The sequence below is a fragment of the Sylvia atricapilla genome, chromosome 9 (assembly GCF_009819655.1).
Source record: "Sylvia atricapilla isolate bSylAtr1 chromosome 9, bSylAtr1.pri, whole genome shotgun sequence".
In the NCBI taxonomy this organism is placed as follows: Eukaryota; Metazoa; Chordata; class Aves; order Passeriformes; family Sylviidae; genus Sylvia; species Sylvia atricapilla.
The window spans coordinates 11,355,032-11,373,659 of NC_089148.1; the positions used below are offsets into that span (position 1 = coordinate 11,355,032).

At 42.0% G+C, this 18,628-nt stretch overlaps 1 protein-coding gene across 3 annotated transcripts in view; it reads right to left on the reverse strand.

Moving 5' to 3' along the window:
* NOTCH2 (notch receptor 2) overlaps nucleotides 1-18,628 on the reverse strand; it is an 82,872-nt gene that overhangs the window by 33,388 nt on the left and 30,856 nt on the right. For 2 of the 3 annotated variants that reach the window (XM_066324831.1, XM_066324832.1), the window contains exons 6-12: nucleotides 9,471-9,704; nucleotides 8,523-8,678; nucleotides 7,255-7,443; nucleotides 6,020-6,133; nucleotides 4,750-4,863; nucleotides 1,231-1,464; nucleotides 605-715 (exon numbers count right to left, since the gene is read on the reverse strand). In XM_066324831.1, the coding sequence (XP_066180928.1) occupies nucleotides 605-715; nucleotides 1,231-1,464; nucleotides 4,750-4,863; nucleotides 6,020-6,133; nucleotides 7,255-7,443; nucleotides 8,523-8,678; nucleotides 9,471-9,704 (1,152 nt within the window). Of the gene's footprint in view, nucleotides 1-604; nucleotides 716-1,230; nucleotides 1,465-2,387; nucleotides 2,710-4,749; nucleotides 4,864-6,019; nucleotides 6,134-7,254; nucleotides 7,444-8,522; nucleotides 8,679-9,470; nucleotides 9,705-18,628 lie in introns of those variants that run through there. The other variant, XR_010744208.1, reaches the window with a different exon arrangement.

Consider the following 18,628-nt stretch of genomic DNA (forward strand, 5'->3'; position numbering starts at 1 on the left):
GAAATAGTCCTGATGTTGACTCACAGTTCTAAACATGGATCCAGAGGTGTCTAACCACATCTTTTTTCAGCTCCACTTTTACTGTACCAGAGAATTTTTGTAGTTTAAAAAGAAAACAGCACAGACCATGGTATGACAGAAAAATACTGAAAAAATCAGGTTATTCATCTGAAGACTTCAGGGTGGGGAGCAACTCATGAGAACACCAAGTTAATGCTCTGATTTCACAGAAATAGAAATACTGTTCATGGTCAAAGCCCAAGGTAGAGCCTAATCAAACACCTCTTCATATTGTCCTCAATCTCTGTCCCTGGAAAGACGCTGTAAATAATAAACCGAGGTCACGTGGGTTTATTTGTTATAAAACCAAGAACCATGAATTGGACTTAATTACCTAACAAGAATGGCATTTCACAGCACAGATTAAGCCATTTTTCTGCTTGGTAGAACTGGCTGTAATGTAAGATGCTAAGATCCAAAGATTAGAACGATTTACTGAGATACCAAATGAATCCCTTGCACTCAGTATGCAAAGCACAGCTTCCCTGGCTACTTGGATAACTATCTTCAAAACAATTCAGAGCTCTTGGGTAGCTGACTTTACCTGTAAATCCAGGTTTGCAGGCGCAGTTGTAGCGATTAATGCCATCAATACAGTCCCCATGAATGCACGGGTTGCTGGCACAGTCGTCAAAGTTATTTTCACAGTTTACTCCTGGATTAAGAAAAAAAAGGGGGGGGAGTTAGAGGAACAAGGAGGGTAAATTTTACAAAGAAGGCAACAAAACTATTTTCCCAAAACAGCCAAATTAAGAATCCCACCTGCTTCAAAGTCACATTGGGGGCAACTTAAACAGCTGATGATGCAGAAGCCCTGCAACACCAAGGAATGCCACCTAAGCCACTGGGTGCTGACTGAATATGACCCTGGACTTGTACTAAATATTTAAACAAAGGAATAAACATTTTGAATGCTATGCCTAATTTTTCTGCTGGCCTGATTTTTTTGGAGCAAAGAGGAAGCAAATTCTCCCAAGATCGGTTGCAGCACCAGTGAGGGTTAGGCAATCCACACAAACACACCAAAGTTCAGCAAGGAAAAGCAACGTGAAAACAATACTCTCATACCATAATCTGTCTCAAATTTAGCACACACCAGAGCACACGTAAGAAATAATTACATGCTTGAATTCTGCTTGAATCCAAGCCTTCCACTTGTGTTTTACACACCTGAGGTGCCCAGCAAGCAATTGCACTGGTAGCCATTGACCAGGTCGATGCAGCGCCCTTGATGGAGGCAAGGGTTGCTGTGGCACTCGTCTATCTGCTCACTGCAGATGGCACCCATGTAGCCAGGATTGCAGATACACGTGTAGGAATCAATGCCATCCTGGCATTCCCCGTGGTGGCAGGGATCGGGATCACAGTTGTTGATATTCTCCTCACAGAGAAGGCCAGTAAAACCTGAGGAAAAACCAGGAGAAAGGAGTAAGTAAGGAGTTTACTGGTAGGATGCCACAGTGAATATAATGCAGGTATAGAAAGAATTGTATCAAGAATCAGCAAAGTGGTAGAGAGCATAAAGGGTAACTGGGCACCTCAGCTGCATTTCCAGCCCTGGAACACAACACACTCCACTGTTCATGGCATTACAGAACAACATCATGCATGGAGAACCCTGGCACTGGAAGAGGTCACCTTCAGTTTATTTGGAACAGTAGCCATGAGAGGAAACATGTAAATCTCCATCAGAAATATTTACTTGCATCAGTATAAACTATCTGAAGGCACACTCCTGCCATTATCTCCTCTACACAGCAGGGGGACAGAGTGGGGCTGACCTTGTTAGAATGAGAAATTACTGCAAAGATGCTGCTGAAACCTTCCCAAGGGAACTCCCCTGGCTCGCATAAAAGCTTCTGCAGCTCTGCTTATTAGAAAGTTTCTTGCCTCTTTCACTGGGAAACTTTTCAGGAACTGCAGTCAAGCACCAACAGCAAACTTATTGAAGGCTGCATGCAACCTCTTGGTTAGGAGCAATGAAACAAGCAGCAATTTGGCCTGTTTCATTCTGCTTCAGCTGGGAAACGTCCTGAGCAGCAGAGAAGTACACACACTATGCACAAAAAGGGCTAAAGGGTTCAGGAAGCTAAGAGCAGCAAACAACTCCCTCAAGAGCCCTGCTCTCTGTTGATGGAGCAGAGCTATATAAGACAGGGACAATTTCAAATAAATGGTTTTCAGAGCTGAGGTTTTGGAGGAACAGCTCATGCTGCCTTCCAGCAGCCAAAGATCAGGAAGGCAGAACTCAAAATATCAAGACACCAACTGGAGACTGATACAAACCAAGCTGCAGGGAATTTCAACAGCTGAAGAGTGGTTCTCACCTGAGTATTATAAGTGGATAAGAGGCTCCCCATTTTTCAAACAGGTTTGTGGTTATTTCTGTGGTCAAACATACCAGGTGACGGCTAACATTTCCAAGTTCTGCGAACGTATGCTTGGATGAATGGGTGTGGAAGTGGGTGGGGAGAGGGAAGGGAAGCTAGTTAGAGAGATGGATATAAAAAGATGTTAGGGAAGGAGGAAAAACAAACAGATAAGGGGACAAATGGTGGCAGAGGGGGGAAAAAAAAAAAAGAGGGCAGGGACAAAAAAAAAGAGGAAAGACCTGAAACAACCCAGGAAAAGAAAAGCCATGATCTACCACTGGGAAGGAGAAGTGGAATAATGCCAGAAGGGAAAGAAAAGACAAAAAGCAAGCAGTAAATAGAGCTATCTGTACAGCATTTGGCCAAACATTTTGCAGTTTTCAATCACGTCGGCAGCTGGCGATTACCATTCAGGGAACACATCACTCATATTATAAGATTAGCAGAGCAAGAACATACTCAAACATTATTGTCCAGTAACTGACCTGCCCCCATGAAGAATTCCACATTTCAGTCTTACAGAAGGCTGTCAATATTAAATATAATACTTAGCATACATTCATTCAAAAGTCATTACCTTGCCTGCTATTGTAGCTCAACTGAGCCACTTAGAGATCAGGAATATTTCTGGATCTCTTAACTGAACATACCTCACCAAAATGCTTTCTCTCTTTGCAGACAAGAGATAGACTAGGAAAAAAACATTTGAATATAGAATATGAGAATCCTTCAGACAGGATGGAAAACAGCTCTAACACAGAGTCCCTCTTCCATTTTCGGTCAAAGATTTAACCAAGGATTTTACTAAGAACTGCTGCTTCAGTAACATGCATTTGGTTGCTTTCAGCCTGAAAATGCTCCATACATAATTTGCCTTCATGGATCCAATTGACTTCTCTCCTCAGGTGGAATACCTAGAAGTTCCGTATTGAGATGATTTGGATTTCTGTATTGAGGTGATTTATGCAGTTCTAGTGCCAAATTCAGAACTGCTTTTCAAGGCACAGCTCTCCACATTCTCCTCCTCTACACGACCCAAAACTGTCCCAGGCCTGATAAGCTCTGCACTTTCAGTGAATGAAAGCAACCAGAACACACACCAGACTGAGAAAGACGAAACAGTTTCCAAGTTTGGAGGAGATTTAAGCTTTTCCTTCTTTTTGCAAGTGTCTGCTTAGTTTGTCACATGAAGTAGTCAAAAGGAAAATTCTGACCAGCATTATTCATCTCCTGGTCAGAACTACTGCTTTCTCCTTCTTCCAACAAATTTAATGTCTCTTCAGGAACTTTGGGAATGGTGGAGACCACGTGTGAGAAAAACCAGACTATACTTCGGCTAATCTCTGCTACATTCTGCAGTAAAGTCAATTTTGCCATAATAATTTCATTATTGGAATGATTCAAAATGAGAAAAGTTGCACATAAATCCCTCACTGCACAGTAGTGGGACTAAGACAGCTCGAGGAACTGTCAGCTCCTTCCCCAATGGAAGAGCTAAAGCCAAGGCATTTCATACCTTAATCTGTATCATGAGCAGAGTATCAGGCACCATTAACTGAAAGCAACCAAGAGTAGCTCCTTACTGAGAATTAGAATCTAACAGCTCTTAACCCTCTTATTTGACCAGATGTAAAAATGAAGATAAAACCACATCTACATCACCCCTGGAGGTATGAAGATAAGAAAATCCTATAATTAAACCTGACGCTTCTGAATATGTAATTCACCAGGCCTTAAAAAAAACGCCTGAGTTCTGGCCACAGCTCTATCAAAATTTCTGTGTGATACCTGACAAATCATTTCAGCTACTCTCTGGCAGGCAGCTACTGAGTGGAATTTCTTCCACAGCTGTTACTGCATTTCAGTCTTAGCCTTTTGACATAAAATAGCCTGATGCAACAGAGATCAGAGTGCACAGTAGCAATGCTCTGTCTATCTCTTGTTTTTTTGACTGCACATGATACAACCTGACCTGGAGAAAGGGAGGAAAACCACAGATATGAGCCTTCACACTGATGTTTTTCCATATGTGGATTTCATAGCTATACAGAAGAAGCTGTCATCTTCTGGGAAGCAAAAGATGGTGCTGAAAGAGGGAGGCCAGAACTCCCATCAACTGTGAACTTAACTGCCACAAGTGAAAGGCTTTCTCTACTTAAATACTATTCCCTGCACAAAGGAGTGGACAAAGCTCTGCAACAAACAAGCAGCATTTCAGAGAAAGAAAGAAAAAAACCACTGACATCTTTGTGAGCAGCCTTTCATGTATTTAGGTGACACCTTTTCTCCACCCAGGGGCTCTGGAGACAAGACTGACCTGTGGCACACTGGCATTCGTAGCCATTGGGGTGGTCAATGCATTTGGCTCCATTGAGGCAGGGTGTGCTGGAACAGTCGTCTATGTCAATCTGACACACGGCACCGCTGAATCCTGAGAGCCACAGAAACAGATGGAAGTCACTGGAAAGAGTTCACCTAGACAGCTGCTCTGTCAGGAATCACCCATCAGCAAACCCTCAAACCCACCCAAACATAAGCTCAGCAAATCTATGTTCAATGGCATCATTAAGCACACACACCACGACCTGGGTGGATTGGCTCCTCGTCCAACCCACCCTCCAAAGGTTCTGTCTTCCAGCTCAAAGGAGCCTCAGCTTGAAAACTGAGATGGCCAACTCAAACAGAAATAAAGCAGATGGAGCTCAAGTGGTGTCCACCACCAGACAGTTATGCCTGCCTGTAAAACTGAGAGCCCGCCAATAAAAATCTTTGAGGCAATCAAAGCAAGTAGCTAAAAATAAGATACCAGTGCATACATCACTAGAGCCTTCAGACAGGAATTACCATAGCAGTATGGAATGAGGTACAATATAGCACCTGAACCTTCAGTACAGTTCTCGTAGCTCAAATAGTTAACTAAGTATTGACAGGTGCTGTCAGGTGATGCAGATCCTTGGGCAGTTTGGTTAAAAAAAATAAATAAATAAAAGAAATCAAAAACTCTTCTCAGAAGAAGGAAGTGAAACAAGAGCCTGAACATCATTAGTCAATAAGAAGGGATGCAGAGCAGGCTTTTGTCACATGTATTCTGAACTTGAAATTTTTTGTAAGCCATGAAGAAAACAAGTGATGTTCATCTACAGCTAACATTGGTCCCTCAGCTCAGCTCTTTTCCTTTTCTAGTGAAGCCCAATTCATCTCACTACTCATGCAAGCAGCATAAACTATACTGATGCAAAACCAGCTTCTGCCTAAAAACCTCATAAATAGACAAAAATTGTGCAGAGGACTTGATCTCTAAAATAGGCTGAGTATCTCTCTGCAAATTTTACAACAACAGAAGCTCATGTTGCCAGCTACCCTTTTAGATGAGGTGTCCAGCTGTGTGTTTGTCAGTGCTTACCCAGTCACAGGCACAATATTAATGCAACCAATATGGAACTATTCTGATTTAATCGTGATTGCAACTCACTCAAACAGGTGCTGGCCTAAGAACAACAGAAACTCACAAGAAACGTATCACCCGCAACGTCTGTGCAGTTATTGGTAGGGTGAAGCAGGAAAAGCGTCCAGAACTAAGAACTCACCAGGAGGACAGACACAGAGGAAGCGGTTGACTTTATCAAGACACACTCCATTGTTCACACAGGGATTACTTAGACATTCATCAATATCTTCTTCACAGTGAACTCCTTTAAAACCTGTTAAAAAAAAATAAGAAGTGACTGAAGGCTGTAGAAATCACCCTTCAGAGTGTAACTGCCTCTTACACCAGTGCTGAAAGTCTAAGCAGAGTTTCATTGCAAGTTTGCAGTCTGCACAGAAACTGTGAGGTAAGAATATCCCCCAGAGGTTAAAAAGGGATGTTGATTGTGTAGGTTTCACTGTTGCTGAAGATGCTCACCTAACCAGCAATGGCAGAAATCGATGCTGAATTCACATCTAATGTTTTCTTCCACTTGAGAAGGGGTTATGTTAAATATTTTGTAAAAGGTATATAAACAAACACAACAGATAGTTTTAGCTCAAGGGCTTTTAGCTAATGGCAGAGTACAAGAAAAACTGGAACTAGCATTCCACCTTTCAAGACATATTATATATCAATAAATACTATATTAATAAAAACTCTTGGTAATTGTCATGGTATCAGCTGATCACCTGCAGGGGTCACAATTCTTTATTTATATTTATGTTTTTAGTACTTTATAAGTCTGTGCAACTGGCAACTTGCATCCTTTTTTTTTTTTTCACTGCTTCCTATCAGAGTGCAAAATAGAAGACTAACATTGGTCATTGGTTACACTGGCCATGCAAATTTCACATGCACAATTTCAATCAAGTAGCTTTTTTTTTTTTACAGTGACTTCTTAAGTTCAATGGGAGCTTGCATTATTTGGGGTATTTTAAGCAAAGAAAAACCCCAAACACCATTATTCAAAATCATCATATATATATATATCTCAAAACACAGTCACTCTTTTAAAGGTTGCACTTGCTTTGCTTTCACAAAGAGAAGACTCTGCGCTGTACTTTACAGGTATAGTAACAAATAGGTCCACTCCTACTCAGCTCAGAAGGCTGACTTCCTTCACTGATGCAGAGGCTGGTTTCTTTCTCAGCCCTCTAATTGCTTTCTCCCTCCCACACACAAATGCCAGGTCCTCCTGGCTGGTGCCACTGCAGCAGGCTCTCTCTCACCATTTAGCCTCACCCCTCTGCAGCTTTGTGTTCCACCTCAGCAGAGCTGGCAGCTCTCTCTGAGCTCTGCCTTCTGGTTCCTTCCTGTGCTGGAAGTCCCACCTTTGTCAGCAACTCCCCTCACCTGGCATACAGAGACAAGTGAACCCTCCAATTTTATCCAGGCAGGTGGCATCGTTTTGGCACGGGTTTGAGTGGCACTCATTGATGTCCATCTCACAGCGAGGTCCTGTGTAGCCCTTCAAACACTCACAGTGGAAAGAGCCCTCTGTGTTGACACATTTCCCAGCATGTTCACACGGGTTGCTGTTTGCTGCAAGAAAAACATAGATGTGTGTGTGTCAAAACCTCTCCTGAGAGCAGGAAAGCCACAGCATTCTTTATTAGTCATGGTCTTTTCCAGCGGCCATTCCTTTCTGGCAAGTAATATTGGGGAAACTGTTCATCCTTCTGGGGAAAGGCCACTGAAGAAAACAGTGGCAGTTACTTGCCTGTCAGGGGCAAAAAGGAGGATTGCTGTCACCATCAGGGACCAGAGGAGTAACTCTGCTTCGTATTACTAATGACAGTTCTTAAGAGAAAAGTATCAGCTAGCATGGATTAGAGAACTAATGCTGTTTTCAGGGCCTTATTTCCAGATCACATTTTACATTTACTCCATTCCTGAGGCTGACAAGATGCCGCCACAGCCACAAACCAAACAAACTGGTCCTTTCAAAAAAACCAAACAAACTGGTCCTTTCAAAAAGGAACAGCACTCTTGTGCAAGGCAGACTAAGGAACAAAATTCAAAGAAGTGCTTCTTTCCAACCCTTCCATGAGTGCTGCTTAGGCATTACCTTCACGCATCACACACTAGAAGCATGAATGAGCACTTACAAAACTGCGAGTAAGTCTGTAAGAGTCCAGTTAATCCCCAAAACAACACAACAGCATGCTATCAGAGAACTACAGCTTTAAAAGCCCACGTGGTCACCAATCTTGGAAGGCACTCAAAAGATCCAGCCATATTCTGGCTGTCAAACAGCCTTGATATATTTCTACCAAGGCTGTAGCTGCAACAGCTCCCACATGAACTGCAGTGCTTTCATTGTACCCTGCAGTTCTAAGGGACAGCTTAATTATCACAACAGTTTGCATGCACTCCCCACACAGTGCTAAAGCCTTTCTTGCACAAGGAAGAATAGTTAGGCATCTTGCTGCTTTTCATATTCCAGTTCAAACGTGGACGACTATTCTGGCTCAGCCCTTTGCCCCAGGTCCCACACAAGGTTTAAAAATGCATCTAAAGACACTGAAATGGAAGGAGGAGAGCACAAAAGGAGTCCCATGAACATGGAGAAGCTATGACAAAATGGACTCTTGCACTCACAGAGAGCAAAAGAAACTCACCCATTGCACATTCATCCACATCCTCAGTGCAGTCTGCTCCTTTATGGCCCTGGGGACAGGTGCAGATGTAGTTTCCATTCACAGGGTTGGTGTCACACAGAGCACCTTTCTGGCACGGATTGCTAACACAGGCATCATCCAAGTGGCACAGAAGGCCTAAAGAAGCATCCAAGAGTTTATTGAAATAGAGAGATGCAACAGTCAGACTGTTTTTTACACAAATTCTGTGTCCTGATATTTCAAATAGAAACTCTCACAGCTAGAAACTTGAGCCATATCTTACAGGCTTGAGCCTATGAACTACCATAGGGAATTCATCATGTGCTTATAGAGCATTATATTTAAATACAAATTCTGTTACTTTAGAGGGGTGTCCAGCACTTCTGAAGCAGGAAAATGGCTGACCATTATCAAAATCTCATCCTTGGAGCAGTTAACTAACTCTTCTCTCAAACCAGCATGATCATTTTCCTGACAGTAGAACAAATGCACATGAAGCTCACCTCAGATACACAGATCACTTTTATTTCCATGTAGTTAGGGACACAATTTCACCTAACCTTAACCAGAAATTTTTCCATCATACCAGTGAGGATGCCCACATGCTAACACAATCACATAAAAATATCTAAATCTGCCTTCTGGATTCATACAATTATTATAAGGGGGATAGAGCAAGTCACATTCATGTGCAACTTCTCAAGCAAACACAGATTCTGCTAAGGGCTAGAAAAAGATCTTTCCTTGCAACTTCAACTCTAATAAGTTTGTCTTCTAGCCTGGTACAAATACTTCTTTGTCCCAGGCTACAGGGGTTTAACAGCTCTTTGCTCAAGGACAGTGCTTCTCCTTTCGATGGCAAAGTGCGTGAAATGAACACACCACTTGAAACAACTGCATAAACGCCAAGAAGCACCTTCCAGACTCGTGCAGGTTTTGTGCCCTCACCTGCCTTTCCCTCTGGACAAATGCAGGAGAAGGAAGCCACCCTGTCGATGCAGGTGGAGCCGTTGGCACAGGAGGCAGTGAAGCAGTCGTCGATGTTCTTGCTGCAGTCGTCCCCGCTCCAGCCGTTGACGCAGACACAGGCATAGCCCCCGTTGTGGTTGGTGCAGGTGCCCCCGTTCTGGCAGGCATTGGGCTGGAGCTGGCATTCATCCACATCCTCCGTGCAAAACTGGCCTAGGGGCACAGAAACAAGCAGGTTTATTGGCACTTCAGATGCCCAGAACTCAAGGAGGTTCTTGTGCAGGCCAAAGGGAACACTTCTAGTCCCCTGATTGCTACTCCTTAATTCTAGCACACTCGAGTGCCAGAACTTCCACAGCACTGCCATCAAATCAGGCAAAGACAACCAGCATCCCTGAACAACCCCAAAGCAGGGGCTGGGCTGCAAATGACTTTAAAATGAGTGACTTTAAAGAGAATAGCTTTAAAAAGGTGCAGTGTGAGAGCCAGCAGGTTTTGGAGATACATCTGCGAGGAGAAGAGAAGCAAAAAGAATGAAGGGCTGCCTGCAGGGCAGCCAGAGAGACTAACAGAAAAGATGGTGTGACAAGAAAATCTTGGCCAAAGGAGTATCAACAGGCCAGCAGCAAGGCACCACTTATCAGGAGAGCATAATGCTTTCCTATATAATTACTCAGTGATGATTACTCAGTGAGGAAGAACAGAATTCTTAAAACTCTTCCACCTGAAATACTAATTTTCCTTGCCCCAGGTATTGAACAGACAACCACAAATACTTGGGGGTTTCTTGGTTGTTTAGAAGCTTTTTTTTTTTTTTTTTTTTTTTTAAGTAGCAAAACAAATAATCTAAAAATGTTCTTATAACTGGAGATATGAGAGAGAAAAAAACAAATGTACACCCTCAGGGAGATTTGAGGAAAAGGGCCAAAGAATCAGTAAGCATAAAATAACTCTTGAAGGATGCTGAACTTTACAGTCACATCTATGGAAAGCTCTGCAATTCACACTTAGTGAAGTTTGGGGCTTTTTTTTTTTTTTTTAATCCATCTTGCTTTGACATCAAAATCTGGAGAACCTAACACTTGCAATAATATTTTGCTTCAACAGTTATTCATCTTCCCCATTAAAGTTGCACAGTTTACTTTTAAGTCAAAATTGTTTAGCTGAAGTTTCAAGTAATTTTGAGTTTCGTGAACAGACAAAACCTCATGAGCACCAGCTGATTTCTTCCCAAGCTGGCATATGGGTGCACCCACAGAGTACTGGTCACAGTCCATAATCTTCCTCTTAATAAATTATTTCTCCCCTTTCAGTTACATTAAAAACTCTCTAAGCACTGAAAGCTTGCCCCCTTTTTTTTAACACTTCTTGGTAACTTGCCTTTGCCACCCTTCCTAAAACATTAAAAGGATACACACAGCATCAGAAGATGGCCTTTTATCAGAGAGTAAAATTTGATTTGTTTGATGATGGACATCTTCCCCTCTTCCCCAGCTGACATCAGCTCCTCTTTCAGCAGCTTTGTGTTATTTGGGTCAAGGTTCTTTAATAAATGTGCTTCTACCACAAGATTTCTCTTCTCCAGCTACTTTACCTGCTGCACATTTACATTTGCATGGAATTCTCCTTGTATTCCCAAAATAAGAAATTCAAGAGCAGGCCACAGGTCTTCTCTGCCAATGCACCTGGGCTCCAGTTTATTTAGGCTTGCCAAATTAAAAATACTTATTAGACGTTGATAAGTCACATTGTTTATTAATGGCCCAGAAATAATGATGTGAGAGCACAGACACACCCTCCTCTAATACACCAAACTGAAATATTTATCATGAGCAGGAATCTAAAAATGTCCAAACTTAACCATCCCCATCTACTATACTCATGATTCCTTTTTTTTTCCAAAGTACTTAGATAAATTCTAGTCTTGGATCCCATGACACTTGCATTTTTTTGCCTCTTGGGGAAAAGAAATAAAATTATTATTAAAAAAATAAGTTGCACAACCATGTTCGGTGCATATGTTCCATTCTTTGGTAGGACTAGTTCAAAACAATAATTTTATCACTTGAAAAACCATAACAAAATTTTAACAGTAATGATAATTACAGTAGAGTTTTCAAAATTAATCTCCAATTCCTGATTTGCTTAGTGAAACAGTTGGGGAGAACTCAAACCCTTGCTCTTGTTATCTGTAAAACACCTCTGTGCATTATGAACAAGCCAACCATGCATTTGTCACACTAGAAGTGGTTTGTTCAGGAGCTTTCAGTGTTGGCTTATCAGTGGCCACCCTGAAAAGAGTCAGCGAGCTGGGGCTGGTTCTGAGCAGTCATGCATATCTTGCAGCTCAACACAATCGACTTCCTTCAAGAAAAAAAATAATCAAGACATTATTTGCTTATTATAAAACGGATTTTCCTTCTGTTCTTGGAGGAGGCACAGCCCAGATCAAAGGACAGCCTCTCTGAGGAACTTCCACAGCGCTCACATCCTTTGGGCTCAGCCAGTCTGAGCTGCCGCCACCACAGAGTGAAGAGGTTTCAGCCACACCACAGTGTGGTGCCTCTCCAAAAATATCATTTGCCTTTTGACTGGCTGAACAGAATTCAATGTATGAACTACAACATAACTCATGTGAAATATAACATTCTCTGGGCTTTTGGCAAGGGCTGTCGAGCATGGGAGTACATGCTTTTAATTTGCATATTCTTTGCTGTTGGGGGACATTGTTGTTGTTGTTTGTGATTCTTCTTAAGCAAAGATGGGCTAACTAATCTCCCATACAAACTACCAGGGCTTGGTTCTGACTTCCCATTTCAAGTGTCACTAGTAATACCAACACTTAAAATACTAAAAAAAGTCCTTTTTACTATTACTCACCCTCCACTTCTAGAAGGGACAGTACCAAGTGACGACAATGATGCCCTTGCAATAATCCTATGTCCTCAGCTATTCCATTTTTCTGCAGCCCTAAACTAAAACAAACTTTTTAAAGGTCTATCAATGCCTCCACAAGAGAAGAAAAATACAGAGCTTAAACTTCTTCAAGCAATTGAACTGTATTTTAAACTGTATTTTAATACCACATTTGAGCTCCTTGAATCTGGCCCTCACTTGGCTTCTCCAATTTCTAATGTCCCTTTTGCAATACAATTGTATTTGTGTTTAATTATGACTATGAATCAGAGCTCCAGCTTAATGTAGTTTGTTTTAAAAACAAAGGAAATTCAATTCAATATATTAAGAGGCATAAATGAACAACTAACTATTGCATTTTACTATTGCGTATTTCAATGAAAAGGCCTTGTTCTTAATTGAAGACTTCTCTCTGCCAGGTGAGTTCGATTTAAAATCAAATGAGAGATGAGTGCTCTGAAACAATTTACTTATGGGATGCTGCTTTGACTTAACTGTAACAAAAAAAAAAAAAAAAAAATGTTTATTTGTAGCCACGTAGTTGACAAGCTTATTTTCTGCTTCGTAAGAGTTTTAGGAAGAATCAAGCCTTTCATTCGCAGAACAGAAATTCAACTTCCAAGGGCAAAGTCCCTTGTGGACTGTACAAACTGCACAGTGTAATACACACGTCCATAACCCGAGTAACTTCTGAATGCTACAACTACTGAACGTTAATTCATCTAGCTGCAACTTTGTGTAGGTATTTCTTGTGCTCTCACTAGTTTCAATTAGGCTTCTAAAAAACACATAATAAACATAGGCTGAACTAGTGGAGTGTGAATACACTACCAGCAAATGTTTTGATAGAAATGTAGAAACATACACATAAAAGACAACGAGAAAGGAAACACAATTTATTCCAAGAAGGTAAGGAAAACCTACCCTGACCTTGATATTTGCAGAGCCTGGGAAATCAGTAAAATGCAGACTCAGGTTCTAAGTGACCTTGCACAAAGTAAACAGCTAGTCTGTGTGGTATTTCAAAATTGAAAACTAGAAGTAGAAAAAGGGAACAGCCTTCAACTCTTAGCACTTTTTGCCCACTATGAAACTAAGTTACTTCCTGCATATTTCCCCTCAGAAAAGCCATATGGAGTAAGTCAGACATGTTTGCTGCTTTGATTGCTCCCATTTTCAGAGCCTCAGGAACTGCAAGGAACACCAGCAGCTTCTCTTTCGGCAGGCACAGGGCTCAAGGCCTCCCTCAAGTAGTTATACCAGATCTCATTAACGAGAAACAGCCAGCTGTTCCTCCTTCTTTATGTTAGAAAGAAAATAAAACCTGATTTATACAGGTGAAGCAGCACAATAAATTAGAACAATCCCACACAGAAAGTGAGGAGCATTAGCTTGGACAAATCAGGCAGTGAAACAGTCATCCTGGAAAGCAGCACCAGACATCTCCAAAAGCTGATCCTACAAACCTTAGAGAGCTTGCATTAACCTCAATTCCAACTGCATTGATCCTGCAGCACAATGCAGGACCTTCAGACAGTTCAATCAGAGGACTTCATCTTTGGCAAACAGACTTTCCATAAAGAAGAACATTTTCTTGGCCTCTTAGCAGCAGGAAAGTCTGCTGATGCACAGCTGGAGTATCAGAGGCTAAAGCTCCTGACAGCAGATCTAATATAGTTTAATCACTAAAAATACTTTGTAGGGCAAAGGGTGCAAATAACTTTCCTGTGCCTTGAAAAAAAAAATTCAGTTCCTTGAAAACTGAGCTGGGAGGAGATGGCAATATCCCATTTCTCCTGAAATCACAACCACCCCAGCACTGGGCTCAGACTGAACTGGAAGTCACAATATCTCACAAGTTGGGTGATACTGAAAAAGTGACTTGGTGAGAATCACAGATTAGTCATGAGAGTCTTAGGAGACTCACTGGAAGGGGAGCATCAGGCTTCAAGAAGCTTTTATGCCATCATCCGCTCAGTAGCTCAAGAATTTTGTCACTTATCTCAGACACAGCACACAGGGAAGATGTCAGTAGCTCTCCTGAATGGGCTACCTGGGGACTATAAACCAGATCTCTGAAAGACAGTTTAATTCACAAAGTGTTCAAAAAATTGCTGTACAAGTTTTGAATACAACCAGTGTAGCTCAAAAAAGCATGGCTCATTAGAACTGTTTGCATTTTTAATCCAAGTTTCAAAGGACTACTAAGTGAGAAGGTGAACAGCATCTTATCAAAACTCAAGAAGGGCCTAAGAGATAAGGAACAGTATTTGTATAAATGACTAAATCCAGTCGTGGCAGGAGGTCATCAGTGCCACACTCCGAAGGACCATGCATTTTCTTCTCCTCTCTAACCACACATGTGTATACTCAGGATGCCAGCTGGCAGGCCCCAGCTGGCTGAGGAAGGATATTCCTCTGTCCAGTTCTGTCTTGCAACACAAGAAAAATGTTTGCATGGACAGCGTAACCCAACGTGCATCCATCAGCTCAAAGCTCAGTTTCCTCCTGCTCCTGTGTGAGCCTCCTCAGCAAACAGAAAGGGAAACACTGCATGGAACCTCTGAGCCTTCTAGGAAAATGGTATCTATGAAAAATACTTCAGCTCCCATGTTTTTGAATCGTGTATTTGTAAAAACATTCAGTTCAATTTTTAACCCACAGAACTATCCATACTCCTTGAAACAGTTCAGCAACAATTAACACATACAGGCACTGGAGTGTCGGATTCATGACCTCGAAGGTGATGAAACAGTAGGCAGTGGCAGCTTTAACAAAATAACGTTTATATTTTCCAAGAGGAAGCCAGGGATTTCAGACAGATTCAACCAAGTGAGGCTGCTGGGCAGTGCAACAGCAGGCAAGGCTCGAGGCACAAATGCCAAGCAAAATACAAAGGCAAACAGACTTGCTGCAGAAGGTTTGGGTTAGGCCCTCCTTGAGGAAACACCAGCTTCCCTAGAAGAGCTCAGCAGGGACCTGTGCTCAATCACAGCTTTAATCAACAGAATAAACACTGCTAAGCAGACATTTGACTGCAAGGAACAATAACTAATGCAAACACTCGTTGTGCAATGGCAATGGCACAGCCTCAGTCAGAATACATTTTGCAGTACTGAAGCCACCACCTCTGAATAAAAAAGAGGTAGAGTTCATAGTCTGACAGACCAATGGAGAGAAGAACTTCCTAGGAGACTCATAAAGGAATTGCTACCCACAAAGGGAGAAAGAGGACTAATAAAGAGTATAATACATCGGTTATTGCAGGGAAGATACAGCACATGGCAAAGTCTACAAAAGAAAATATTTGATAGTTTACATAGCTTGCTTTATTGACACTAGGTATCTCAAAGCAAAGAACTGCAAACTTCTCTGAAAGAGGCACCGCCTTTATCCAGACCAAAATGTCCCAAGCAATAAACAGGCAATACCAAAAGGGATCTCCAGTGTGATACCCAGATCATGCCAAATTCTAGACCCTTCAACAAAGCCATTTCCCCAGCTCCCTGCAGGCAATTTAACTAATAAGACTGATACCTTCAGCTCCAAGGATGGCTTCAGGGGCACACAGAATTCCATGGACTGCACTGTTCGCACTTGCCAGATTTGCATGTGCATTTAGTAAAGGTCTTCCCTTCTTAAGTTTTACACTAGTTTCCCCAGAAAAAAGGGACTAAAATCAACTCTTTTTTCCCCTTGCAGGAGTTTTCTAAAGAACAAGTATCACAGCTCTCAAAAATGTGCTCCTTTCCCAGGATCTCACAGCATCTTACTTCCAGAGCAGCAAAGCAGTAGCAGCCATTCCCAAAACCTCAGGTGCTGGGGTTTTGGTTTTGCTTTTATTAGATCTCAAATACATGTCAAATGCCATCAAAGAAATCATAAAATTTAATAGCTTAATATAGAATTTGAACAGTTGAAGATGAATCTGCAATTGTAATGAGCAGAGCAAGCATCTGTGTTTACTTTAGGCTAATATGGTAGAGAAAAGAGTTTAATTTCATAACCACACTGGGAAGCATGCAGTGGAACTAATGGGCTTTTACAAGGGATTTTACAACCCCCAAATACAAAACTCTGGGCTTTAAGAGACTTATGCACGGCCTGATCCATTAAATACTGCCCTAAATCACTCCCCACAGACTACTGGGTAGAGAGGGCAGTCCTGACTGAGCTCCTCAGAGGCAGTAATACAAATGATCAGAACATGATTCATTAAAAATTCATTAAAACTGATGCGCTAATGACAGGCTGGTTTAATATGGTGGTGGCAGGTGAAATGACTGGGGACAGCAGCAGGACAGAGAAGTAACCCACAGGAAATACACATCACCAAGCTACTCTCTGCTCTGTCCTCTTTACCTCCTCTAAAAAAATCCAGTGAATCAGGGAAATACCAAACAAGATCTGCAAGGCAAAAAATTTAACAGCTGGAGCCAAAACGTACAATGAAAGCCTCATATTCTCAAGCTATCTCAGCAACCCATCTCCAGTAATTACCCAAAGACAAATCACTTCATTTTAAGTATAAGAGACGGGACAGAAACTGCCAGAAACAAGTCAGCTGGAGATGTTACCTATTGGTCTGGTCTCACAGCACACATCCACCAACCCAGCCTCAACAGAGGGGTCAGGCCTATTTTGTTTTTGTGCCAAGCATATAAAAGGCGTACTGAAAACCCAAGGACACCATCACAAGAGATCATTTGGCACATTTGACAGCTAAGTGTATTTCCCGAGCTGGAAAGTCACCAAAGGCGTAAGGGAAGAGGTCTGAGTTGGATGCTGTCATTCTGTCATCGGATCAGCTCAGCTGTTAACACCTCAGGTGTTTTATTACTGCTGCCTCCCACCCAGGGCTTGCCGTTGGGAAATGAAAGGCAGCACCAAGCAAACAGGAGGTTGTGATAGGTGTTCCAGAATCCACACAGGATAAAGGACTAAGGGTGTGACTTTTAATGCCTCTGATATCCATCCCCTCTGCACGACACTGAGATCAAGGGCCACAAGAGAAACAAACAACATACAGGATAAAGTCTGTTTGTGTCCAGCACTTCAAATCATTTGTACACTCAAACTTGGAGCTGCCAGCTCTGGAGGCTGCCACGTGCTCCCTGCTCCCTTTGTATCTGCCAGTTCAGACATGACGGAAGAAAACGAATTATAATCCCTCTTGGCCTCTTTCAGAGCTGTCTCTTGCAGATACTACTGCAGTGACACCAGCCAACTTGTCAAGTTTGGCATAAATGGATCCCAGACAGTACCAAAGAGGCCACTCTGCTTTTTAATAAAGCCTGGAAAAGCACCAGAAAGCTGATCACTGCTGGGCAAGATGACTGCACTTCTCACGGGAGTGTGACCCAGTCTCCCTGAACCAACACAAAGGTCTTGGGACATCATCTAGGATCACCAGGAGGGAAAAGAGAACAGCCCTGACAGGGTTCTCTGTCACATAATCATCAACACTCTCTCCATAAAATAGCCAGGATGAATATTTAATGGTTTAGGAGACTGGCATCATGTTCAATATTTATCATCCATGTCACCTATTGTCAGAGTTAGTTCCTCTACATTTTGACCCTCTAAGTACTCCAAGAAGACAGCATTTTTTTGAACATTATACTAACATGACTTGTCATAAACTAACACTGTGTACTTTGGTGACATGGAAGCTGAGGAGAGTGGTATTTGGCAAAGAAAGTTTTAAGAAACAAAATTCTGGAGCATATGATCTTACATAAAAAAGCTACATATTAGCCTTTTGATATTTATCCCCCTTCTTAGCAAAGAAAAGTCATGGCTGCCCAGAGTTTAAGATTGAGATTTTCAAAGAAAAATTTTCAAAGGTAGGGAGCAAATATTACTCCAATTAAATAGGAATTGAACCCTTAACACCCCGCTTCAAAAATTCCTGCCTAAAGCTCTGCAGAAAAAGTAACCCTTGTGTTAGTGTTTAAGAGCATATGACCAAGCTAACAGCTATTTTAATTAAAAAGCACAGCCCTGCTGCCTGAAGAGCTTTTCTGCTCAAGACAAACATTTGCTGCTTAAGCTAGCTCCCAGTGCTGGAGTTCTTTGGTGGAGTCAGCTGTTAGCACACTGTGCTTCCCTTAGAGACAAAGGTCACCTAGATTTTAAAATATACAGTTCACTGGAGCCCTCTTTTCAGGGGAAAACAAAGCCTAAATAAATACAACTGCCATGGGAGTCTCGCCTTCCCA